The 27511-nt window shown below is 40.4% G+C and overlaps 2 protein-coding genes across 2 annotated transcripts in view; both read left to right on the top strand.

The window, feature by feature from the left end:
• The window catches only part of LOC145447227 (kappa-type opioid receptor-like), a 90971-nt gene extending 71429 nt beyond the window's left edge, over positions 1-19542 (top strand). Inside the window, exon 7 of the transcript XR_013917496.1 lies at positions 19011-19542. The gene's annotated coding sequence lies outside the window, so the exon portion shown is untranslated. The remainder of the gene's footprint in view (positions 1-19010) is intronic.
• LOC145446616 (somatostatin receptor type 2-like) lies at positions 3182-19016 on the top strand. Its single transcript, XM_080324962.1, has 10 exons — positions 3182-3424; positions 4881-5033; positions 5223-5443; positions 6839-6872; positions 13224-13268; positions 13336-13389; positions 14060-14232; positions 18272-18461; positions 18602-18748; positions 18826-19016. The coding sequence occupies exons 1-10, from the start codon at positions 3264-3266 to the stop codon at positions 18947-18949; spliced, it is 1302 nt and encodes a 433-aa protein (XP_080181088.1). The 5' UTR covers positions 3182-3263; the 3' UTR covers positions 18950-19016.
• Positions 19543-27511: the final 7969 nt, after the last annotated feature.

Consider the following 27511-nt stretch of genomic DNA (forward strand, 5'->3'; position numbering starts at 1 on the left):
GCCTTTATCAAAATATATTCTGGTAGGGCTTGCCTACCAACAGAACTTACTCGAAAGATTATGATTAAAACCAGGGATGAGCAAACTACGGTTAGCGGATCGCATGCGGAGAACATTTTAGTGGCTCACGATAGCATCAAGATATATTTGTAGATATGGATGAAATGTATTCGAAAAGTATATAATATTTTATCGACCTAATTAAACTCACTATGTTACTTTTTTTTATAGCTGTTGCAATAACCTGACTTCGGGGCCCACGCATTTTCAAATGTAGTTTATAAACATATCATAAATTCAAAATGGCGATGACTCATTTCGTATCATGAATGTGATTTTAGATTGACAACTCCAGCACGTTTATTACTTTATGCGATTTGTTTGAAATAAGCGATCCATGCGCGTGTTAAGTAGATTCCGCGTCTATAGGTGCACTGGGCAGTAGGCACAATATTAACTTATTCATAACTACCGCCACGACTCGAAGCAATCTAAAATGCGACGAGTTGAATATAAACGCTTTTTGCAGTAAAGAAACGAGCAAGAAGTAACGTAAACTGTAAGACTTGTAATGTAATGAAGTCGTTGCTGATTTGAAATTATGAGCTGCCACATAAAGTAACCGAATTAATTGAATATTTAGGACATCGGTAAATTACGCTCGTCTAAACGGAAGAACGTGTAGAATGCATGTTTTACATAGTAAGACATTAGCTGACGGGTAAGTAAAGGTTGCTTGGTTATGATGCTGGCAGCAGGTAGCATCAGCAAATCTATAACCAGATTGTCGTGCAGTTCTAGGAATCTGTACAATCCACTTCTTCACTAATTTCCGCGAATTGGTTATGGGGGATAAGCAGCTTATAAAACTCGCTAAATTTTTATGACGTTATAACGAATACGTTATCGTGAAATCAATGCTTGATTTGTTCTAAATATATATAGGCTAGTTATTATCTCCATGTCCTCGCCTACGCGTTTTGGCTCACCATCCTAAATAGGCTATAGTGCGTAACGCGAATGGATTCATATGTTGCATTCGACCCTCGAGCCAAAACAAGCCGCAGGCATTTTAGTTGCAATTAAATTACCCTTGTTCTCGACCTACAAAAAATATGCTGGTATTAGATTGAAGACCAATGTGTCAGCCGTTGGGAGTTTATCGCATTGGCGGGCGACGATGACACTACAAATAACAACTCTACGTGTGCACAGGTTCGTGTTACCACATATTGTAGTGTTGCGACATAGGCCGGACGCATCAGTCCAAATCCTGAAAGCGAGAAAAGGCGCTCTGATCTTATTTGATGCGGAATTTAACCCTACGGAATCTCAAGTTCGTGTCCACTGGACTGACAGCTGTGTCATAGATGTCTGCGGAAAAGAGCTCATTCGATTTATTGGGGTCGTCAATATTCAACGAAAATCGGGCTACATAATTGTGCGCGGGTCGCATTGTTAAATGCGAATTGGTTAGCATCCAGCTACACATACTGCGCTATATCGATAAAGCATCAATGCTAGTTGAATATGCTCGTTTGTACGTCTATAATGTCGATGGCACACTCGTCGCTTATTATTGCTCATGATTTACAGAGCCACTTACATTTATCGTTCGTTGTACGTCTGTAATGGTACTGGTACACTCGTCGCCTCGCCTTACAATTGAGAGCGCGGGCTCGGAAGCGTACGGTAGCCATCTCTAATTTAATGGTAGCTTTCTTGAGGGCGGAAAATGGACCTGAATCCTTTTCTGAGGTCAATAGGGACCATTATCATATGGATATCCCTAAAAATATATGGTGATTGTCGCACCAATAACAAATGTGTTTTCAATGCTTGCGCCTTATCAGACAACCTTTTTTTAAAACCTTCAATACAGACATGGATTGGCAGCGAGCGCGATAGTGTAATGGTTACGGTTCTGTTCTACAAGTCGTAGGGTCCTCGGTTCGAGTCAGGGAGAAGGCGCGTTTCATATCTGAGTCGGGAGGTCCTCGGTTCAATTCTCGGAAAGTAACCGTTCTCATAATTCACTGAAATTCGAGACAAAAAAATTAAAATTAAAAAAAAATACGCGGGAATATTTAAATTTGAAAGTGGGCGTGGCTGGACACGTGGCGCTCGCTCATTGGTGGCTATAATCGGCCTTAATACACTACTCATCTGTGACCGGTCAGAGTTGCCAACAAGTTCTTTGGACGCTGGCAGCATGTTATATGTAGAAACCCTTAGTAAAGACTGCACGTTAACATCTCGTTAATGTTCACTTTCGAAAATATATGTACACCCGAACAGAGCAAGTAGTTTCATATCCATCTCTCCCAGGTTGGTAAACTTGGATTCATTTTGTGACGCATAAAATGTGTCAATACTTTCAGATTAAAGAGCTTCTTGGAGGTACAGAACTTCAAGATACAATTGAATAGTATATTCATATAGAAGTGTACCAGAATATTTTCGGCTGACACTCGTCAGAGGTAATCGTCAGCAACTAGTAGAGAATTGGAAAGAACATTGTATGTCAACAATCGTATCACAAAATGTGACGTCACCAGTTTCGAATGTAATCTAATCTCAAATAGAAGAGCGTTCAATGTACCATTCTCAGATGGTGATGGTACACGAACTCCTGTTCGGGCTGATGTATTTTGATAAATGTTGACTCCAAGCACACAGATGAAAGTGTGAGCGGCCCCTTCCGATGACGCGAAATCTGTCGTTTCGATAATTTTTTGCACAAGCGGGATTATCCAGTGCCAGTGGCATAGTTTCTGACCTTTGATCACTCAGCATCAAGCTTGAGCGGATGAGTCATGGGCGAGCTTTTCACCGAGCGTGATGCACGTTTTCTACGATTGTTGATATACAATGTCCTTTCCAATTCTGTACTGGTTGCTGACGATTTTACCCGTGACCAGTGTCAGCCGAAAACATTCGGGTTCATTTCAATATGAATAGACCATTCAATCCTACTTTCAGATTAGAATTTCACTTTCACGATAGAAACTCTCTGGAGGCAAGTCGAAATGCCTTCGCGGGCCGGATCCGGCCCGCGGGCTGTATGTTGCCCGCCCCTGATTTAAACATCACGGTCCTTTCAGTGTACTTTGGTATTGGTTACTTAGAGAGAATGTATCCTACTCTGCTATCTCTAGAAAAAAATCGAATAGTAATAATGCATCATATGTTCCTTGCAGGATTAACGACATCTAAAAAGTTAACCACCGACTGCATTGTCGGCATAATATATATTGATCGCGATGAGTGGTGTGCCAGATTTTTGGGATATAGAGAACTCGACTTACGAAGATCCAAACGACTGTACTTCGGAGGATTTCGCCGTTCCAATTTTGTATACCATCATTGCTACGGTTGGGATTATTGCGAATTGCCTCGTAATATTCATCATCACAGTTCTTAAGTGAGTGGCTCATATTTGTGTAGGCCAGGGGTCGCCAACTCAAAGCGGGTCGCGGGTATGTCCGGGCATAATAATTTGAGTACTCGAATCTGAATAGTGTGTTAATGCCGATGATTCGCGTAGAGTATAGTACGAGACGATTTTTCCGAATACTGAAATCATATGTGCTCCTTGCAACTAAGACTTAGAACAACGAGAATTAAAGTCTTGGTACTGTTGTTTACCATGAAAGGCTGTAAAATTCGAATGGTTGTATACTTATATAGTAGCGTGTGATACCTATAGTACAAAGCTACGCAGTTACTCACGTTAGTGGAAATGACATATTTGTGAAGTTGTGACTCGTGATCCACCAACACGATTGTCAATGACATAGGTATGGTGGAAAAATATCAAATCATCTTTACTGTGATGCGCGCCATTGTTCAAATTTCGTAGCTGCATGCCGTTGGTCGTAAGTATGCAACTAAGCAGGCCACACAGTTCAGCAAACACGTTTTTAAAAACTTCACGTCAGTACACCATTGTGCTCTCTAACACGGTCATGGTTACCACAAAAGAAGTAATACAAATACAACAAAAATATCCTCAGGCTGCGTGTTGTTGGACCCTGGTTTAGTGCAAGTTCTAAGCAAAGTGTTTTTAACACTTTAGCTGCCAAGGCCTATTATGGAAATTGCCAGTAAACGCCAGCGAACAATGAATTTTTGACTAGTTGGATATTTGGCTGGAATCGTGCGTGCTGATAAGTGCGAACCTTGCGCAACTTATGAAAAAAAAATTTTTTTTCAACATCAAGGAATTATAAAAATATTTCAATTTTTTTGCTGCTCATTTTATGAAAAGCCACCTAGTGGTCACACCAAAAAAAGGTTGACCTATTGTATGCAGATGTGATTTTAAAAAAATACTTCCGGCAACAAAAATGGTGGTTTATGACAACAAGCCTATTCACTAGCCTCGGATACAGCCGTAATCCGGGGATAGAACCAATTCCGGACATTACTGTACTCATTTCAAAAATATCCTAAATATAGGATCGCTGGCACTTTATGGGATTGAGTAAAATCCTATATTTAGGATTGTTGGCAGTCAAAGTGTTAAGCGCCATATGGTTTAAATGATACCCTATACTAATATCACAGCCCAGTTTTAAGCGCTATTTAGAGACGCCGAAACATCCTACACTTTGAGCACCAGTAATCTATAACAATATATTAGTAGGCTATAGATGTGTAGATGGACGTGTATTGTAATAAATATATTTCATGGGTTGACGAAATTTTGGTGCTTCGCGAAGGCTTGGGGATTACCGTCAGTGATTGGCAGGTTAGTCAAGGTTAAGAGCCTCTGCTCTAGAAAGATGACCACCAAAACCTGATAATCCACTAGCGCTCTTTCCAGTAGCCCGCAGATCAAGAATCACTTGAATTTATTCGAACATCTATATTTACAGAGAATATGAGAAGTCAGTCACGAACATATATATATTGCAACTGGCCATTGCAGACTTCATCTTCCTTTTTCAAGTCTTTTTCCAAGCTCGAACAATGTTGCTTGGTCGATGGACATACGGCATTGCCTGGTGCAAGATATCGGAGGCAATAAAGTAAGCCTGATTATGTTGGGAAAAGTATAGTTACCGAGATGAAGCTACAATGATTTGCATGGCTGCTGCTATTAACCATTGCCCGGTGTGAATGTGCTCCCAAGATTGATTAAAGAGACGTGCACATCGCATCTCCCCAATCCCTAGTCCCAAAGAACGATATACAAAGCTGCTTATTGTTTCTATCAGGATGCTCAACTACTATTCCTCCATCGCTTTTCTGACTGTGCTGTCAGTGGACCGATACATGGCCATCAATTTAGCGATGAACCAAAAAGTACGAAAGTTCCGAACCCGGAAAGCAGCGTGCATCGTCAGCGGATGTACCTGGTTGATTTCATTTCTCAGTGTCATCAATATTTTGACTTACGCCACGGTCCACGAGTGTGATTGCACAATCGCATTCCCAGGTACGTTGATCCCTTGTAAAAATTCACATGTGCCGTTTTATTTCTGGGATAGGGATCAGGGCTTTGGAGTCGGGGCCGGAGCCCCGGAGCCGTGCATTTTCACCGGAGCTGGAGCCGGAGCAGGAGCTCTGTATAAAATCCAGCCGGAGGCGGAGCCGAAGCTGGAGCCCGTTATTTGAGGAGTAGCTCCGGCTCCGACGTATTTCATAAGATGCTATTATATATGCAACAACCACATCTGCTGATTTATCATAATTGAACAGCAGGCCTGAATTTGAATGCTCTGCACAGCAATGGCATAGATTAAAGTCCGTTCTGGTACATCTACAATGTTATCGACAAGTATTCAGTATGACGTCACAAGCCGGCACCTATGTCTTCGTAGCTAGATTGGATGTTACTGACGGCTGACAGACTCTAGACTAGATTACTATAGATAACTAACCTATGGGTAGATTAGTAATCTATATAGACCAGGAATGGCCAATATTTTCGTCTAAAGGGGCACATGCATGCAGTGGACGAACGAGTGCGCGGTCCACTAGCCGCGCCAAGCGGGTAAAATTTTCAAAGTTTATAAATAAATTAGGTCAATAATATTATTACTTGAGTATATTGCGGGTCTACTGTATACCGCTCGCTAGGCTCAGTTTGCAAGGACACGACTATTCGGCGTCTGGCCACATGGATATCGAAAATCTCCGATAATATGCGACAATCATTTTGTGCCTACATTTCAAGGTGGACGATCTTTATGCGAGCGCAAACGCGAGAAGACTTTCTCCTGCAGTTGCGAATACAGTTAGACTCAATCGGGTAAAATAGGCGTTTTTTTTTTTCATTTTCAGTAGGGGGTAGCCTAACAAGCAAAAAATCGTGTGACAAATAAACACGCAAAGCGTGAAGAAAAATTTCACTACTATTTTAGTTTATTGTAATGTACGACGACTTACTGAAAATGTGACTGGACCCTAGATCTCCCAATGCGTCGGAACTGATATTTTAGTCATCAACATCCCAAGTGTCGCAGCCAGACTTGTAATTTTTGGTTGGCATTGCAAGTTCACAATCTGAGCAATTCATTTTCGATAATATAATCGGAAATTACCTCGCGGGCCACATTTGGCCCGCGGGCTGGGCACCCCTGATAGAGACAGGCCCATTCGATAATTTCAGAGCCGGAGCCGGAGCTGGAGCCGTAGGAGTGGTAATAATGCGGCTCCGGAGCTGGAGCCGGAGCTAATGTATGATAGAAGAAAGCTCCGGAGCCGGAGCAGGAGCAGGTAAAATTTACGGCTGCTCCAAAGCCCTGATAGGGATCACAGTTATCTTGACTATTATAACAGCTTTACCAGCCAACTCCTTCATTCTAACACCGGTGCTTCATTTTATTAGGAAAGACATTTGAGGATATGTTTCCTGTTTACAAGTAAGATGAGTTTTCATGTATCGCATATGTGCACGTGCAATTTGGTTCAAACGATTTGCATGGTACACCATGGATGTACCCATGCATGCATGTACCAGGTCTGCATGTGGTTACTGATGGATCAAAAATTGCAAAATGATCTCTGGCCCTCAAATCTTCAGCCTATAATAGCAGATCATTTGCTGTCTCAACACTTCGATACAAGCTCTACCTATCAGAGATGAGCGGATTTGAAATTTCTATGTCCTAATCCAATCCAAATCCGAACCTCGAAATCCAAATCCAAATCCTAATCCATCACTTTTTCTTATTCAAGTCCATGTCCAATCCTAATCCGATTCCAACTGGAAATTCAGAAAAAATACTAATTTATGCAATGAAGGGATTCAAAAATTTTCTTTCACAATCAACGATTCACTTGATTCAAGATAACTTAGTAACCCTAAGTACATTAATAACTGATCTGAATAAAGTTTGTCGCCATTCGCCACACGACATTTCAATCTCCCAGAAAATAGGTAAATCCAATCCTAATCCGTTCCGAAAAAAATGTCTAATCCAAATCCGTCAAAATTTCACAAATCCTGTTTTTTCAAAACCTAATCCTAATCCATGCTCATCTCTGCTACCTATCGCGGACATTTACATGAATATCCACCTTTTCAAAAAATATCTATGAACGTGGTCCCACGATAATGGGACCTATGAGACATACGCTCAAAAACTCAAATTTATTAACTTGCTTTGTTGCGTACTATAAGCTAAGCTACAGTAGGGTTCCCATATTTCAGCAACTCAAATTCCAGACACTCTTTAGTGCCCACCAGTGGATTTCAAAATGAGTTATGACGTCACACCAGCAAAGCTTTGCTCATGGACCAGAGGTGGTCACGGTCCGGTTCAGGAGTATATGGCTGTGTGTTGTGTAACCGGGACCGAAAGCACATGTTTGCAGCTCCTTTCCGCCCAAATAAACAATGATTTCGAGCCCACACTAGAGGGTAATCGATGCAACTTCTGAAGGGGAGGGGGTGCTTGCTATATGAATCTGGTTTCTACATGCATCTGGTCGCTAAATTATTTGAATGAATTCTGTCAATAATATTGGTCGTTCCATATATTACTTTATAGATACTACTTTCCGCCCAAATGATCAGAGTTAGCGGTAGTGCTGGTGGAGGATGATGAGTTCGAAAATACTGGGAGCGAAATTGGACATCGTTAGATTATGTCCATGTCCTACCGATAAGCTTGTTAATCATCTTTATGCCGGGACGCACCACGGAGCTTTATAAACACCCCGCATCCATTGGTTTCCAACCTTTTATGGTCGCGACTCTATTTCCAATTTGAAAATGTTCCGTGGCCAAGATCAAAATTTTACGAGCTGATTACTAAAAGAAGTCAGCACCTTTGCCCAGACTTACTTACGGGCTATTTCGAAGCTGATTACGTTCAACATATTCGCAAACCCCAGAATAAAGGCAAACGATGGCAGTTTTTGCGAGGGTGGTAGTCTCCATATTAAAATCCATAAATGTGATGATAAATCGCAGGCAGCGCGAAGAAAAATATCATACATCAGCATAAATATTCCCAAACAATATTATTTTTATGTTGATTTACGAAAAAAATTATGAGGCTACGTCAAAATTCCGGACATTTGGCATATTTTCGAAATTCCTCCCGGACGCTAGTTTGAACAGTGAAATTCCGGACATGTCCGGGAAATTCCAGACGTATGGCAACCCTAGGCTACTACAATCATATGAAGAATGTTTCGCCGCGACCTTCAACAATAAAATAGATAACATCCACTCAAATGTTGGCATAAAATCATGATTTCATTTACGCCTAAACTTACAAAATTAATGCCACATACATATTACCCGAAAATCGACATTTTGACTTTCAAATACATCGTAATAGCGATAAAACACCACAGGTAACTATGATTTACAGCCTATATATGTAGGCGAGTTTCTGTTGCTAAGCGATTAGTTGGTCCATCTATTTTGCTTGATTTGACTATGGTACCATAGGTCCCCCACCCCATAAATATTGTAATTGACTTGAAAATAGTCCACTTGAGGATTGTACTGATTCAAAGAATTTGTACCATTCAGAGTTGGACCAATTACATTCTTCCATTTTATTACAATTACAATTACAATTACTTTCATGCATGTTTCAATTACATTACAATTACAATTACTCCATGCTGAAAATATAAAATTACAATTGCTCCTTGCATGCTTCAATTACATTACAATTACAATTACAATTGCTGCTGTTGAACATGTAATTGAATAATCATAAATTCAACCGTGCTCCTTGACAACCGTAGCGTCGTATTTAGCAACAATTCAAGTCTAGTTCAGATTGTGTAGTAATAAATGCGTTTATGTGCGTACATTAGAGATGTACGGATCATGATTTTTTGGGATCCTGATCCAATCCTGTTTCATGATATCATAATCCTGATCCAATCCTGATCCTGTTGCAATCGCATATTTCAGTATCCGAGTCCAAAAATAATCCTGTTTTCAAAAATTGCTTCATTATCCATGTTACTATGAGCAGCGGGAAATATTATACTACCATATGTGATTTCTGGAAAAAATAAACATCAACAGAAGCTGAAGGCAGGATGAACTTACAAAATAAGAGTGTATAGTTTACATACTGCAAACAGACAGATGATAACTGGAATTGTATTCAAGAATTGCAACATATGGTCATCGTTAAGATATAGACTGACAAAAAAAAAATAATGACAAAATCAGCCTGACCTCACTTGAAAACATCGTCACCAGAACTTTTCACTACAACTAAAGCATCTAAGCTGTCAGTTGAGAGTAAGGATCTTTTTTGTCAATAGTATTCCCACACTAACTGAACGCCTTTTCACTGGATGCATTTGATGCAGCAATACTGATTTTGATTACCCCAACAACCAGTCTACTGAGATTTGGATACCTGGCAACTGCACTGGGATTCGTCCAATACTTCAGTAAGCCAATGCCATCTCCATTCTCTGAGTCACTCAAAGGATTCTTAATCTAATATAGTCTTCGAGGTCATCAGTTGAACTTTGAGATGGTATTGACAGCACAAAGCATGCCCAGCATATTTCCCATCTTGCTTGTCTACCAAATGTCGGTGCTATCACCAAACATAACTTATCGTCTTTTTGACGGTATTTTCGTCAGCCGTGACAACGTCATTCAGAGCTATCAATTCTAAAATCTCTGACATTCTGAATAACAAATGAAACCCAAATGATATCAACCAACATCAAGATCTCAAGACGTTTCACGTTTCTGCCGCAGAAATTTCCTAAGCGGAAAATATATATTATCAGACTTTCACATGTAAAAAATATAGTTTAAGAGAAAATAAGTTTTACCTTTTTTTGAATCTAAACATGTTTGACATGATTCTGATCAGGTTTTCGTCAAAATAAAAATCCTGTCCTGATCCGGATCCGGCAAAACAGTAAAATTTGGAATCCGGATCCAATCCTGTTGCCAAAAAATCACCCGGATTCCTGACCTGTTAGAATCCAAAATACTGATCCTGTACATCTCTAGCGTACATAGTATGCTATGTAAGATGTCATTGTGACGTAATATAAGCGCGTTTTGTATGCTCGGTAATTATGGCTCACGTAATTGGGAATGTAAAATGTTATTTACCTAATTTCCTACGGGTTAGGATTAAGGATAGGGTGCAGTATGTCGTTGAAAAAAGTATTATAATATATGCACGTGTTGGATTTGCGTATATAGTATATAATTAAAGAAATAATATTATTTTTATCGAGGGACGTAGGAATTAGGATGAGGAGTAAAAACAAAACCGTGCTTTGTCAGATAAGACGTTATATAATATCCAGTGGTCTGGTTAGTTAGCCAGACGAAGTAACGATGCAGCATCGTGATCTGAAATCGTATTGTAGATTGCCAACCCACGGATAGATGCGCAAAATGTGAGTCACGGATGAATGCACCGACAAACGTACTGCAGAGCCAGCTAAAGCAGCAAACTTTGTAGTCCTAGAGCTGGCGATCCAAGCGTCCAGATTTGATGCATCTGGTCTTTATCGTAAGCTATTGATGCACTAATTCCGAAAATACAAATTAAAATCTCGTCAGGGCAATGTAACTGCTCCAAAATAGCCGTTTAAGGCCGACTGTTCTGAAAAGTGAGAGCGCCGCAGCAGCGTGACCACAACAATGACCATGACCAATTACGCCCAGCGATAGTTCAGAACAATGCCGATTCCCAGACTTTCACGACTATTTTTGGATGGTACCATTGCCTGGAAATATACTTTTATTGCGGAATCAGTGCGACACTAGCTGTCGATTAGGACCATACATATCAAATTTCGACGCTTGGATCGCCAGCTATGGGACTATCAATTATGCTGCTTTCAGCCGGCTCAGCAGTTCGCTTCTCGGCGTATTCAATCGTGAGTCACGTGTTGCGAATCTATCCGTTGGTTAGTAATCTAAAAATTGTATACAATGACAGCCGAGGCCAGCATAGCGGTAAAAATAAAAAAAACTTCGCCCACAAGGGAGCAGTCAAGGGCTTCCACGAATGGATCTACCAAATTCCTTGTCGACATTTAAAGAGAATGCATTATAAGTCAATTATTTTATGTTGTGCTTGTCAGGTCTCAATAGCAATTCAATGTAATTGAAATTGTAATTGAGCAAAATTTTTGTCAAATTACAATTACAATTACACAAAATAAAAATGCTTCAATTACAATTACATTACAATTACATTGAACAATGTAATTAATTACATTCAGCTCAATTACAAATTACAATTGATCCAACTCTGGTGCCATTATATACCCTGATACAAGTCCAATACTTCACATCAAAAATTATGGCGGGTTTGTTAGTCTGAAAAGTGATATAGAAAAATGCAAATGTCGATCCAAATTTACTTTACAACCCCTAAAACGTAAATCATTCGTCACAGACCGCGCAACTCGCACAGGTCGAATTTTTTTGCATGTGAGGAAATATTCTGTCAGCATGTAACTGTAGACAAATTCACGGAGTGGAATCATAGAATTATCATGGAGAATTTTTCAAGTGTTTTCGGTTCCAGTGATCCATCAGTGCCACATCTCCCCTACGTTTAGCTACGTATGTGAGCACCTTGGAATTAGGGGATGCATAATTGCGAAAAACGCAAAATGATTAATGACACTACAGATATAGGTGCAATTTTTCAATATAAATCCTATTACCGTGATACAGGGGGCTATTTTGGCCGCTCAGGAATGGTGAAAAGAATCCTAGTTTTACCCCGTACCAACTTATGGTATGATCCACGACCATTTGATAACGAAAATCCATGACAATTAGGAGCAACAAAATTAACAACGACAGCTGGTAAATTCGAAATGTTTTTGGTTACTTTCGTTTTGTATAACTTGGGCGGCATATAGGCCTACTCTCCTGCTAGCTCATGAGTCAATGTGTTTGTGCAAGTGTCTCCTGCCCTCTTTTTGGTTTCTCAGTACGGAGCATCGCATTGGAATCGTGGATGAAATCTAATTACATTATCCTTACAATATATCGTTATCTGAGCTATATACTGGCCAATCACTGTAACGCTTGTCGCACAATATAAATGAATACATATACACTCGAGCTGAAATCGGTGCAGCCGAGGCATATCATTGTTCAATTCAGTTTCGACGGGTGACTCACAATATTGATCTGCCTAGAAAATAATTTACTGACGATACTTTACGATATCCTAAGATTATGGTGCCGGTTAGATTCGGGGGATTCAACATTGTAGGCCATGCTGCGAATGGTTGCCCGATATTTGAGCATGCAACACGACGAAAAGCGACAGTCGGGCATGTAACATTATGAAGTTGAACGAACACTAATCCTAACCCAAACTAACTCTAATCCTAATCCCAATAGGGGCATTAACTTTAATGTAAACCCAACTCTAAACCAGCTCTAACGGTAATTTTAACCCACATGTTCAAGAGTTGCATGGTGAAGTGTAGGCTGCCCTCTCACTCACGTTTCCAAGGCACAATACGGATATATGAAGTAGACTTGCCCTTGTCGGTATAATGCAGTGGTTTTCAAACTTTTTGGCACGCCTCCTTTATGATGGTGAAAAATTCCACGCCCCCTTACCGCGTCATATCACAAATACAACCAGAATGTTCTTCATTGACCGCAGCTTCGTCCCCCCTCCACATATCAGATGCGTTCACGTCTATCAAGGAGGCGCGCCCCCAGTTTAAGAACCACTGGTGTAATGACTTTGATAAATTGCAGTCTGCATATTTCACAGTTACGACGATTTCCCTGACAACGATTCGTCTACCTCCGGTCTAGGGTAGGTTTATGCAAGCTCAGTCCCGAAAATTTATATACAATGATAACATTATATGTTATTATTCCAGGAGTGATGATTACTCCAATCATACATTGGACGACGATGTGCTTAGCATTGAGGAGTAAGTCAAATATCCTTTAGTATCTTATAGCTTCTACATCGAAATTGTTTACTTATTGTATTGCATAGATTGACACGTTAGTCCCGTTGTTCTCAACATTTTAGACCTTGTGGGCTACATGTGGAACCCTATCACAGGGATAAATCGTTTGTGGGCCCTGGATCCAGCAATGTATCTAAAACCCTTTGAATTTGAGCGAGCGCTGGGAGTAAGATGTTAGATATCGACCAGTTTCAAATATAGCCTCTCTATCATATATGGACAATTGCGGCAATAATCCCACGACCCGTACACTTGGTAAATTCGCCGCTATCGACGCAAAATACCTCGGTTCTAGTCTCGACAGTAGGCCTATAGCCCGATTCAAAGTGACAGAGATTAATTTGCGCTTCTACTTCCAACTTCGCTGTTGCTATACGGACTCTTTCAAAAATATAGCCGAGAGAAAGACCCGGGGAAGGACGCATGAGAAACGAATGAAAAGAGCAAGGAAAAGCGAACGACCAAGTTTGAACGAGACCATATCTGGTCGTATCGACCCCCTTCTATATGTTTATCATTTTGAATAGTGTCTGTCTCGTGTATGGTGTTGTACGTTGTATGTCTTGGGCAGATAAAAGTGATAGAACCGCTGATTCAAATCATGATTGTGAATACATTATTTTGACAGGTTGATGGACACAGTTGGCAATATTGGGTGCAGTTTGGGAGAAAGCCGTGCTTCCAAGTCTTCAAAAGTTTGGCTTGTGTGTAACTTTCTGCTAGCGTTCGTGATTCCTCTTATCATCATCTGTGTATCTTATGCTCTCATTCTACGCCGCATAATGAAACCACTAACGATTGGTAAGAGTAATATCCTACGTTGATAAGTAGTCATGTAGGTGGTTTTGTTTGCTGCTTTTTGGGGTATTCGTGGTGTTTGTCGACTACTATGGTCATTTACACCACAGGCCGGTATTCTTCTTATTTTCCGTAACTGCCGATTCATAGCACGGCCCACCTCTAGGCTTTTGTAAGACACCGCTGACGCGGATGAGGGGGCGAGGAGGAGCCTAGCCTAGGAAAACCTCCAACACTTAAGTATCGGAATTCGGAAGTCGACCTCGGTCGGACTCGAACCCGCATAGGTGGTTTTGGTCGGCCGGGTCACACAGTAGCAATACGTACTAGGGATGGTGTGAACCTCTGAAAGGTTCAGGTTCGTGTGAACGCGAACTTTTTTGAAAGGTTTTGCGTGGACGCGAACGTGAAGTGCATGACGTCACGGACGTCATATTGTTAATTCCAACCCTACATTTCAGTGAAGTCACTCTGCCAAAAAATTCAACCAGGACTTGCAAGGGAACATAAGTTTTCGACTTAACGGTCTAGACCAGACCGGACAATGTATTCAGCGTCTGAGTGTTGCTACCTTGATATTGAGCAGAATGTGCTGTGGGTTTTACCCCATTATCAAGTTGTACAGCAGTAGCCAACAACCCAATCGCAAGGATTTGTTTTTTATGATACAATAAACATATAAAATCGCGAAGGACCCCGTATTACGCTGATAGATTTTTTACATCAGACGACGATATAAATTTAATTGATTGGTTGAATAAACCACATTCGTTGACTACACATGTGCAGCGTATTTTGCTCATGATGTTGTGTGATTGCGGGTCAAGCTCACAGCAGAGAGTCAATAAATATTCACAAACAGAAATCTGGATATTACGAGAAAACCATTTTAATAACGCATGTAACATTTTTGATATTGTCGAGGTCCATGCTCGGCTCGTTTGGTGTTGATTTTGTTTACGCTGCCAGTGCCATGTATAGAGTGGACCGCAGTTGAAATGCAATAAATTTCAAACAAAGCTGTTATAATGACGTGAAAATTTTAATATATGAAAAAGGTTCACAGTGCAGAACCTGCCAAGGTCCAAGGTTCGTTTGTGAACGTGAACCTCTAAATTTCCGAGGTTCACACACAGAACGCGAACGTGAACCTCGCGTACATACCATCCCTAGTATTTTCACGATTATAGCATGATTTTACAACTTAAAAAAACACAATTTTGTTTTGTTACAGGCCTTTGTTCAAAACACTGTTTAAAACATGTTTTACAACACAGTTTTTCACACACCGTTTGTTTTAAATGCAACCGTAGGCATTGGTGAATTTTTACGATGGATTAACGTACCCGGGAACGTTATTGTACAATCACACTCGTGTACTGTGGCTTAAGTCAAAATATTGATGATACTGAGAAATGATATCAACCAGGTACATCCGCTGACGATGCACGCTGCTTTTCGGGTTCGAAACTTTCGTACTTTTTGGTTCATCGCTGAATTGATGGCCATGTATCGGTCCACTGACATCACAGTCAGAAAAGCGATGGAGGAATAGTAGTTGAGCATCCTGATAGAAACAATTAGCAGCTTTCTATATCGTACACTGGGACTAGGGATTAGTCAATTTTGGGAGCACATTTACGGCGGGGAATGGTTAATAGCAGCAGCCATTCTAATCATTCTACCTTCATCCCGGTAACTATACTTTTCCCAACATCATAAGGCTAATTTCACGTTCACACCATCCCTAATACGTGCTATAAGAAACTCCGAATGCTTATTTCTTCTTTGGTGCGTGCTTTCGTTCATAGGAGTCGGACGATGTGCCAATGGACGATAATGACAGTAGTATATACGTTCGGTCGTTTGTTTTTAATTATTTTCGTCGATCCAACACGCTACAACATTGTCATAAAAGAAATGATAGGAAGAAGTCGAAAGTACTTCAATCAGACATCCATCTTGGCAAAGGTCAGGGGTGTCAAACATACGGCCCGCCAGACTATTCACACCCGGCCCGCGAAGCAATTCTTATATAGTGGACTGAATAATACTTATATTATCAAGTACAATTCTAACATGCGTTGAGACTTTTTGGTAGGAAATACCTCCTATAAATAATCCTTCAAGAATGCAAATGTGGCATATAGGTCCATAGCATGAGCCACAATATAATCATCCGACAGCGGTGTTGCGGTCTCACTTTGGTCTCCATTGGGAACAAATCGGTGACATGTCAGTTGATTTCGTGATCGCGAAAATACTAGGGATGGTGTGAACGTGAGGTCCACGTTCGCGTTCTGCGTGTGAACCTCGGAAATTTAGAGGTTCGCGTTCACAACAGAACCTTGGTAGGTTCTGCACTGTGAATCTTTATCAAATATTACAATTTTCACTTCATTATAACATCTTTGGTTCAAATTTATTGCATTTCAAATACGAGACCCCCTATGCATGGTGCTGGCAGCATTAAAAAGATCAACACTAAACGAGCATGCACCTTGACAATCTCACAAATCTTACTGGCTTTGCTACAAAAGTTTGCTCGAAATACTAAATATTCACAAACGAAAAGCTGGGTATTTCGAGCAAACTTTTGTAGCAAAGCCAGTAAGATTTGTGAGATTGTCAAGGTGCATGCTCGTTTAGAGAGTTTAGAGAGTCACTAAATATTCACAAACGAAAAGCTGGGTGACTCTCTGATGTGAGCTTGACCCGCAATCACACAACATCACGAACGAAGTAGCCAGAGAATGATGCTTATTCAACCAATCAATGAGATTGATATCGTTTTCTGATGTAAAATATCTAGCACGCGTACTGGGTATCTAGTACGCGTACTGTAGGCCTATCATTAGGACCAAATCCGTGCGATTGAGGTGTTGGCTACTGCTGTATAACTTGTGGAGTAATATTGGTAGGAAGGATAGAAACCCGTTTACACTCTGCTCATTATCAATGTAACAATACCCAGACGCCGAATACATTCCGGTCCGGTCCGGCCTAGACCGTTGAGGCGTAAGTTTATATTCCCTGGCAAGTCCTCATCGTAATTGTTGGCAAAGCGACGAAAAACATTGATTTTGTGGGATTAATATATAATTTTATTGCCTCAGTTGATACATTTGGAGACGTTTAAAACGCCAATATGTAGTTCAGCATTGTGGCATTATGGGGCCCGCGTCGTCGCTAGGTATCGTGTGCATTAATATAAGCTATCACTTCATTGAAAGATAGGGTTCGAATTAGCGCTATGACGTCACGTGACGTCATGAGGTTCACGTTCGTGTTCACACAGAACATTTTTAAAAGGTTCACGTTCACACGAACCTGAACCTTTCAGAGTTCACAACATCCCTAGAAAATACTCAAACTAGGTTCCGAGTTCAACCCACTGATAATGTGAAAGAAAATCTATTTCGATAGTTGAGCCGGATTTTTTTCTTTTAGTCTACCGACCACGAAGTGGAATAAATTTACCATTTTTTCACGATTTTTCTCCGGTATTATAAGTCTGCGAATTTTGAAAAAGTGTCCTCTTTTCAGATTTCCAAAATATTGAAACCCTATTTACAATGTACAAAGATTTTTGTAAACAGGCATTTAGTTTGTATCGTAGATGTTTGTACTGTCGGTTAATTTGTCATTTTACATCTTGTAGACTTCTTCAGAGTTTTAGGCGGCCGATTCTCTGCTCATTATAAATCATAAACGGTCAAATGAATCAAATAGGTTGACATAATGTTATACTCAACGTACCACGAAGTTTTTACGGGCCGAGCTACTTTCGTAAGAACAGACAGTTCCAACCAGAAATGAAGATATGTGGTACAATTATAACTTTATGTTCGAAAACACCTAATTTAAACACATGAGGGCAATTTTTTTTCAAAATCTAGTTTTTTAAGATCAAAACATTTCAATTACGATTTGTAGGTTAAAATATTGCGTTTTTTAGGTAGAAAAGGCGCCCTGCTGATGAGATCTCTGCATCAGCTGGTACTGTCTCACGTGAACTAAACAAGATGATCTCTTATTCCAGGAAGCAAGTCTCGATCGAACGACACAAGAAAACGAGTCACTAGAATGGTGTCCGGTCTAGTTTCGACCTTCGTTATATGCTGGCTCCCCTACCATTCATTTAATCTTGCTCGTCTCAATGGCATACAACTACATGCAAGCACCTGCTCCGCTGTCACGAATTTCACAATAGTATTGGCTTACTCAAACAGGTCAGTGCTCGATAGACAAGTATACCAGTCACCAATAAGGAACTAAGATATGGATGCGAACAGTAGTAAGGAACAATGTTACCAGTATTATGCCTACATATGCGGCCATCTGGAATAACTGTAGCGTTACTTCATTTTAGCGCGATTAATCCGTTTTTCTATACATTTCTGGCGTCAAACTTTCGAAAGAGATGGGGAACTGCTGTTGGCAATGCTCGTAGGGGACTGCAACAAAGTATTCTCAGTCACGTTGGCAACTACACGCCTGGCACATCTTTCAGGGGGAGGTATAATTCAGTAGGCTACATATTCTCCAACAGATGTCGTTTGTTGATTATCCAATTTTCTTGTTTTCACTGTACAGGAGGAAGTCATCACTTTCGAACAGCACAGCTAAGAATCGCGATGATATCAGTGTGAGCTCATTTGCGACCAAAAACACGATTGTGCCAATTAATAACACAGAAATTAAAGAAGACAGACTTTAATCTATTCGTATCGGCAATGGGTGTCTTCTTTTGATAGCTCCTGCATCTTGTTTTTCTCCAGCGTTTGGTATTGTTTATTGTATAGATATGTTTCAAGTATAAGCTCTTTCTTCAACGTGATAGATCTACTTTGTTGGTTATAGACTCTTCGCGTTCACGCTCAGTGCGTATACATCGAATTCTAAGAAGTGCCGCCGTTATCTTGTGAAGCATATATGCTTTATGCTATAAGCCAGGGGTGGGCAGCATAGCCTACGGCCCGCGGGCCGGATCCGGCCCGTGACGGAATTTTGAATGGCCCGAAGAGTAGTTTCTACCAGGAAAGTGAAATTCCAATCTGAAAATATTGACCAATTTTATGCGTCACAGAATGAATCCAAGTTTCCCAACCTGAGAAAGATGATCATGAAACTACTTGTTCTGTTCGGTTCTATATAGATTTGCGAGCAAACATTTTCGACCGTGAACATTACAAGACAAGACTGCGTTCTAATATAACTGATTCCACCTGTGACGTGTAGCCTGAGTTTAACGAACTTGTTGACAACTTTATTCGACGACAGATGTCTGATTAACTTCAGCAGCTGACAAAAACATTTTGGTCTCTATGCTCTAAAGATGAAGTTTACAATAAATACGATTTATTCCTTGTATAGGCCTATAGGTGGATAAAACGCGATTAATGTATCGAATCTGTAATTCGGCCCGCAAAGTATACTTCATTTTCCAATGTAAGGCCCGCCGACCGAGAAGTTGCCCGCCCCTGCTATAAGCATACATTCACAAATTGAAATTGTTCACTGATCGAACTGATGTCGCTTTCGTTCTCGATTTGGGTCGAACTGCTTTGAAACTGTAAAGTTTTCAAGTTCATAACATGTATTACATAATAATTTTAGCGCCGCCTGTAAAATATCCCCTACAAAATCGTTTCGGAAGCTTTGTGCTGGTCTCCTGCAGCATAACTTCCGGGTTGCCTAAAACCTACTAGGTATATAGTGACCAGATCCGTTCTAGCTATAGTGTACAATGCTGAGTATCCAATGTTTTAAGACACTTATACCGTTATTATATATAGTTTGCCAATATGGAGGGTGAAAATGAATATCGACAGCTGCTGGGTCGTCTGCGTCACAATGACACGTAGGACACAGTGTTCCCGTAGCGATAATTAGTCACGATGTCTTGGTTGAACGCGCTGTGCCGGGTATCATCAAGTCAGGACAATTGGTTTTCTCAATTTCTACACAGCTTCCTCCATAGATGATGCGCGGTTTATTTCCTTCAAAACCATATCATAGACCAGTGGTCGGCAACCTTTTTTGGAGCGACCCCAATTCGAAGGAAAATTAACATAGCATTTACATCCACCCCATATTGAAATGTTTCAAGTAATGCTAACGCTAAATAAAAAGAGTTGAAACATATGTTGATACGCAGGAGCATTCCTTTGCTTTTCATGTGTATCAATTAACGCATAACTACATTTCATGAACACAAAATGGCCAATTTGTTTTAATGTTTCATTTGCACTGTTAATTCGATGGTAGCGCCTTAAAAGCATATATAGCTATATTTTCAATCCATACCTGCCTTAAATTGTGATATGTGATAGCCACTTACGTAGCCTGCGTTGTCGTTGTTTGCGGCCTTTACTGTGTTTTCGACAGCGATAGTCATTATACCAGGTCGAAATTCCATGCTATGATTCCATGCCGACTTGCAGCAAGGTCCACGTCTAGGCTTTTGTAAGGCACCGCTTATACGCGGATCAGATGACGAGAAGGGGCCTATAGATAGCCTGAGTGTGAAGATGACTGATGTGAAAAGAAACAGGTCGTCAACTCCATTAGCTAGGTGGCGAGATAGCGTAGTGGTATAATCCACAGCTACAGCACCAATAAGTTGTGAGTCAGACCGAGGTCGACTCCAGAATTCCTACCTAATAGTTGGAGATTTATCTGGCTCCTCCTCGCCATCTCCTCCGTGTAACCGGTGACTTACAAAAAAGCCTAGAAGTGGGCCGTGCTACAAGTTGGCAGCTACGAAATAAGGATAAAGAAAATTGGCCTGGTATAAATGACCATAGTCGACAAACACCATGAATAACACAAACAAACTCAATCAGCAAACCGTTTTGGTGTGAATCTTATTCTAAGGAAATCTGCATACGCAATCATGGATATAACCCTGATTTTCCACAGTCTGAATGATGTTTTCAACCATTTTAGTTCGATGTTAGTGAATGAAATATTTAGTGTTGCTGATACAGTGGATTGGACGAGCAAAGGACAAGATACCCGAAATTTGGACCATAAATGTTTTGTTGGTTTTCCTTTCATTCTTTTCGTTGAGCAGTCTGTATTGAATCAATTAAAATAATGTGTAGCGATCGATGCAATGACTTGTTGCAAGCAAGACACGCTGGTATAGTGCTCGATTGGAGTAGATGCTACATGCAGTTCCTGTTGTACACAAAGCCGACTGACTAATGACCGCTCTGGTTCTTTTGCATTCCTGATCACACACGCAGATCGAAGGACCTTTCTATAATAACACATAACAGCCAAGTAGTAGTAAGTAGTGGACGGAAACTTGTAGATTTACCAGGATCAAATAATACTGCATAATATTAACAAACATAGAAAGAACAAAGTGAAATGAATCTAATTGCCGATGTACGACTCTGCCACTGAAGCACGAGCACGCCCGCTACACTTAACGATCTCTCAAAGCATGTGCTTCGCAAATTACTTTGTCATTTAGATTAAGGTCGTGGGAAATGAGGTTGGATGCAGGGGTGCGTGAGAAGATTATTGGCACCCTGCTGGGACAGCTGCTACATAATGAATATTTCACTAAAGGAAAAACGAAATATGTATTGTGGAATGTATAATTACAACGGCTAACAAGGTGCTTAGAAAATGCTCTCGTCGACCCGCTTTCTCTTGCTGATGTTGTTATTCACTTCCTTGAGTATCTTTATGAGGTACCATACGCGTGCGTGTGGGGGGAAGGGGGTCAGTGCCTCACCGCACGTTACTGCCGTGGTGTAAGTCTGACGTAGGTTCTGGTTTCGCGCACCACGGGTGTATAGCATATTCACACCCATATATCAAGGGTGGTCCACGAGTGTGAATACAAACTTATTCGCTCATTGATTCTCGTAATTAGGGTTGCCATACGTCCGGAATTTCCTGGACATGTCCAGAATTTCACTTTTTAAACTGCGTCCAAGTGGAAATGCTGAAATATTCCGAAATGTCCGGAATTGTGAAGGCTTGAATGGAGCTCAAAACTTCGTAAATCAACACTAACAATGTGTTATTTTAGGGAAGATTCATTCAACTTGAAATTTTTCGTGGCGCGCGATTTAGTGTCACATTTATTGCTTTTGATATGGGTACCCTTGTCCTCGCAAAAACTACAATAAAAATAAATCAAAATAATCGTCATTTACTGTAAATAAGACTTATTTTAATCGCAATCGTAAGTGAACTGAATATTGCTAATGCTGGTACGGCCGTTTACATGCTTTAGTGAAAGATAGTGGTTCTCAAAATGGGGTCGATTTCCCTTTTCTGGGGATTGACGACATGTTGACCTTAATCAGCTACCAACATAGGACGTGAGTAAGTCCGAGCAAAAATGCTGATCTTATTTAGTAATCAGCTTACCAAACTTTGAGGTGGCCAATGGAACATTTTCAAACTGGAAATGGAGTCGCGACCATAAAGGGTTGGACCGGCATTTCTGCTCATAAATAGTGTTATCCGTGTAATGTGAACACGAGTTAGCGATGTACAACTACGTTCCCAGCATTTTCAAAGCCATCACCTCCACTATAGCCGTACCGCCAACTTTGATCACGTGGGCTGAGAGAAGATATATAAGAACGGATTTCATTGACATTCAAAAATTTTAAAACTAAGATGCACATAGAAACCAGATGCATATAGTAAGCACCCAGAAGTTGCATCGATCACCCGATGGTGGGCCCCAGGCCGGCGCTTTTTTTTGGGGGGGGGGGAGCGTTGGCTTCAAAGTGTTATTTCGGTCCTGGCTACAATACACAACTACATATCTGCACCGACCTAATAATATATCAGGGCTGTCAAACACACGGCCGACGGGTCAGACAACTTCATTCGACCCGTGAAGAAATCTGGTGCAGACCAAATGAGAATACCGACCCTAACAATCCCCAGAGCTCAAATTATAGGGATGGCGCAATAGCCTAGCTCAGTGCTTTTCAACCTATTTGAGCACCATCCGCACTACTTTTACAAAAATAAAATTCATCCGCACAAACCCACCGAAAAATGCTATACAAAAAAAAAGAAATTGAAAATACGTAACAATATTTTGTTCAGATGTGCAACAAGTAGGCTACCGGTTTAGGCCATCAAGTGTCTCATTAAAAGACAACTATTTTACCTCGTTTTGATTTGAACTGTAGCGATCCACTGCATTAGCCTATGGTGGACCCAAGATCAGTGTTTATCTGGACGGGAGTGGGCCGAAAGAATGTGGTTTCGGTCCTGGTGAGAGCAAACGACCGCATGCTCCTGATCGACACCCCATCTGGTCGATAGGCAAAGCATTGCTAATGTGACGGCACATTGACAGACAATGTGCTCATACCTCAGTTTAAAATCCGCTAGTGGTCGCTGAATAGCGTCCGGAATTCAACCCCTAAAATATGGTGACCCTAGTATAATTCCGTGTGTCAACCAACGTAAAGTGTGAAAGAAAACCTGTATTTCTGGAGTTGAGCCGGAAAGTTGACCTTTTCTCTTAGTCAACCAACCACAATTTCTTGGTAAATTTACCATTTTTCTGGATTTTACTCCAGTAATCTAAGTCTGAAAAATTTGAAAAAGTATGTTGCTTTCCCGATTCCAAATGAGGTAACGCAATTTTCTTGGAGCTTCCAGAGCCTCTTTTTAGGATCTCAAATTATGGTAAGCCTATTTTAAAGGGTATATAGGAGTTATATAGAAGTAGAAGTAACGACGAAAAAATCTACTCAAGTACGAGTAGAAGTACTTCTTCCATAAGCAACCTAAAACTACTTAAGGTATAAGTAGAATGGACTGACTTGAAATCTACTCAAGTAAGTAGGGGAGATGTGGTACCGATGGATCAAAAATTGGAAAATGAACGCTGGCCCCAAAATATTCAGCCGAAAACAGCAGATCTTTTGCTAGCTCAGCACTTTGATACAAGCTCTACCTATCGCGCACATATACATGAATATCCGTCATTTCGAAAAATATTTATGGACGTTTCAAATTTGTTGCTCGAACGTGTCATCGGTCCCCATCCGGTGGGTCCAATGGCACACGACCCGGGGACCTATGACACATATACCCTAAAAAACTCAGATGTGACAACTTTTCTTGCACAGTATTATAATCTAAGCTACAGCAAGCCAAAGAAGAATTTTCGGTTGCAATCGTCAAAAAATAGATTAAATATTAACTCAAATGTTGACATAAAATCACGTTTTGATTTAGGCTCGGACTTATGAATTTGAGGGTACATAAATTACCCGAAAATCGACAGTGTGACTTCCAAATACCTCGTTATAGCAATAAAACATCATATGCAATTATTACATAAAGATTTTCTGTACGTAGTCATGTTTCATTTGTTTCATGATTGGTATGCTTGATTATATTGCTTGATTGGGCTATTGTATCATCGGTCCCCACCCTACTAATTTTGTACATGAATCGAAAAAAATTCCACTCAAGGAAATGATTGTTGGTTTGTTCGTGTTGAAGGTTACAAAGAAAAATGTATATGTCGATCTAAATTTAGTTTACACCCCCCAAAACAAAAAAACATCTGTGAGAGACCCCATAGCTCGCGCACGTCGGATTTTTTTGTCTGTGAGGAAAGATGTTGCCAGCACGCAATTGTAGACAAGTTCACGGAGTGCAATCATGGAATTATCATAGAGAATTTTCAAAGTATTTTCGGTCCCAGTGATCCATCGGTACCACATCTCCCCTAAGTAGTTGTGAAGACGATCGTAATTCGTTCGCATTGATTGTCAAAAGCTGCAAATTTAGCTATGCGAAAGGTGTAGAGCAGTGGTTCTCAACCTTTTTATCTTCGTGGACCCCTTTTGGACCATCACGGACCCCCGCGGACCCCCGAAGTTTTAGTTCAAATTTAGCTCAATTATCGCGTAATCGTCATCTGTCCTGTGCAAATAATAATTGTAGGCTAGTGATAAACAGCAACAAAATGACTTTTCTTGAAAATAAAATCATACTATTTATGTAGAAATTGGGTTGACTTTTCTTATTTCAAAGCGAATTCTGCAACTGCATTTCTTGAAATACGTGGTCGACCGGTCGTGTCTTGAAAATTCACGCTATCGATTTGATATGAACGAATGCCGAAAATCCATTTCCACAAAGATAGGTGGTGGCGAATGTAGTAATAACGTGTAACGCTTCTGACGACACATTTGTGTATGATCGCAATCGCAACAAATATGGCACTAAAATTGACAAACAATTTTTTTAATGAACATATAGGCTACCGTCAAGCCTGGTCAAGGGTCATTTTTTGTAGCAGCTCATCTTGAAGTTATAGAAAAATGGTTATGTATATCACAGGAAAGAATGGATTTTTGTAAACATTTCGAAGTCACCGTGATTAGACCTTTGCTAGTTCAACTTTTTCATTTTTCCACAATTCCCAACACAGCAAAATATTTGTATCAGTATTGGCAATATCAATTAAAATGGATCTGTACAGCAGGATATTTCATCGCGCACGGCCATTCTGTCGATGTGAGTTCGGTAGTTTTAGTCGTAATGAAGCGAAACTGCCACGTGATTTTCCTAACTTAAAAATACAAATTACGTTATCAACTAGGCTATGGTGTAAATTTAGAGGCTTCGCGGACCCCGTAAAATGCCTCGCGGACCCCCGGTTGAGAACCACTGGTGTAGAGCTTGATTCATATTGATGCATATACCAGGAGGTATCCAATTTTCGACAGCATGCGCGTTCGTCCGCATGATGGGATGAAAATAATAGTATGGATATGGAAATGCGATACTAATCCCCGGTTTACTCGAACAGCACGTTTTAGAAAATATCATCGTATGACACCCTCCCCCATATTATAAGGCTCGTAGTTTAGTCAAAGAGCAATACGGAGAAGTTGTATCGGATACGGTGTAGTGTAGACACTTTGTGCGATTAGTAAACGTTAATAAAAAAACATGGTGGATCGTAAAAATGCAATCTTGTGTAGCTTTATTTTCGAAAATTAAGTAAATTACAACACTTGCTTTTATACTTGAACATGTATGTTGTTCAGACAAAAAAACTGATACTAATTAAAACTCAAGGTATGATACTGGGAATTGAAAGTGAAATATAAATAATACTTCTAAAACAGGAAAATGTATTTCATGTCTTTTGTCCAGAAAGTTTCAAAGGTGGTATGCTAAAACAGGTCTAAAGCTAAAATAAATCAGAGCCCACTAGCTGTTCCATATCCATGGACTGCTAACTACGATATGATAAGTAAATGCTAGATTGCGAAACATCAGTTTCAAACGTTATGATCAGGCCGTGTTATTTTTGGCATATGCCAAAACTGCCAAAAATAAGCTATTTTTGGCAGTTTTGGCATCGACCTCTAAATCGATATTTTGCAGTGGCGGCTCGTGACAATATCGGGTGGTGGGGCAAGGGCCGCAAGCGACTTGTTATCAATATGACGTCACAGTAGCGTTTTTCAACGTTCATGATGGCCACATGAATTTCCCGTAAACAATGATTTTTAACGTAGGTGCCGCGAGAGGTTTGCCGGTGGCGTGACTTGAAGTGCGGTAACAAATGTTTTATTCATTGTTTTTTATTCAAATGATTATTTTACAAAATGTACGCGAACTAAGAATCGTTCCCATGCCACGAATCAATCATCAGGTTATCCTTAGTAGCATGCGTTATGATTTCGTGGTAGAGATTACGCAAGCGCCGAGTAAGACTATACCAAAAATACACAGACCAACTACCTACAAAGAGCATTCGCATGACACCTTGTGGTGTTTTAATCGTTCCATGCTCAGCAATTCTGTAAAGTGCTGCAGCGCCTCCGACCCGATTTGTATATGGATTCTCGTCCCGAAAGCGAGTCAAATCGATTTGCCCTCGTCCGAAAGTGTTTGGTACACGATCCTGATGCGTTACGACCAGGGGATAGGCAATCAAAGCGGTGGCACCCATAAACGTAAAACATTATAAAAAGCCAGCTGTTATCCATGGAAGATTAATTACGAGTCTGCCTGCCATCATTCAAGCAGGAATCAAAGCATTGTGTTAAATTGAAATGCGAGCACATATCGCATTAAACAATTTCATGAATAAATTATTTCATCTTGATGAATTTTTCACTTTTTTTCCATAGCCATAACAAAATATATCGGTAAATTAACTGTCAGTGTGCCTCGAGTAATAAGGATGAAAACCACTCACTTTTCCTTAGCCATTGACATGGTTGAGTTACCTGGGCTCACTTGATTGAAA

The sequence above is a fragment of the Botryllus schlosseri genome, chromosome 9, assembly GCF_051294905.1.
Source record: "Botryllus schlosseri isolate E-star chromosome 9, Bs_hap1, whole genome shotgun sequence".
NCBI classification, from domain to species: Eukaryota; Metazoa; Chordata; class Ascidiacea; order Stolidobranchia; family Styelidae; genus Botryllus; species Botryllus schlosseri.

Coding starts and splice junctions, on each gene's coding strand:
- LOC145446616 (XM_080324962.1), top strand. CDS start 3,264: ATGAGTGGTGTGCCAGATTTTTGGGATATAGAGAACTCGACTTACGAA. Junction 13,269..13,335: donor TCGTCTACCTCCGGTCTAGG/GTAGGTTTATGC, acceptor TTATTATTCCAG/GAGTGATGATTACTCCAATC. Junction 18,749..18,825: donor GGCACATCTTTCAGGGGGAG/GTATAATTCAGT, acceptor TTCACTGTACAG/GAGGAAGTCATCACTTTCGA.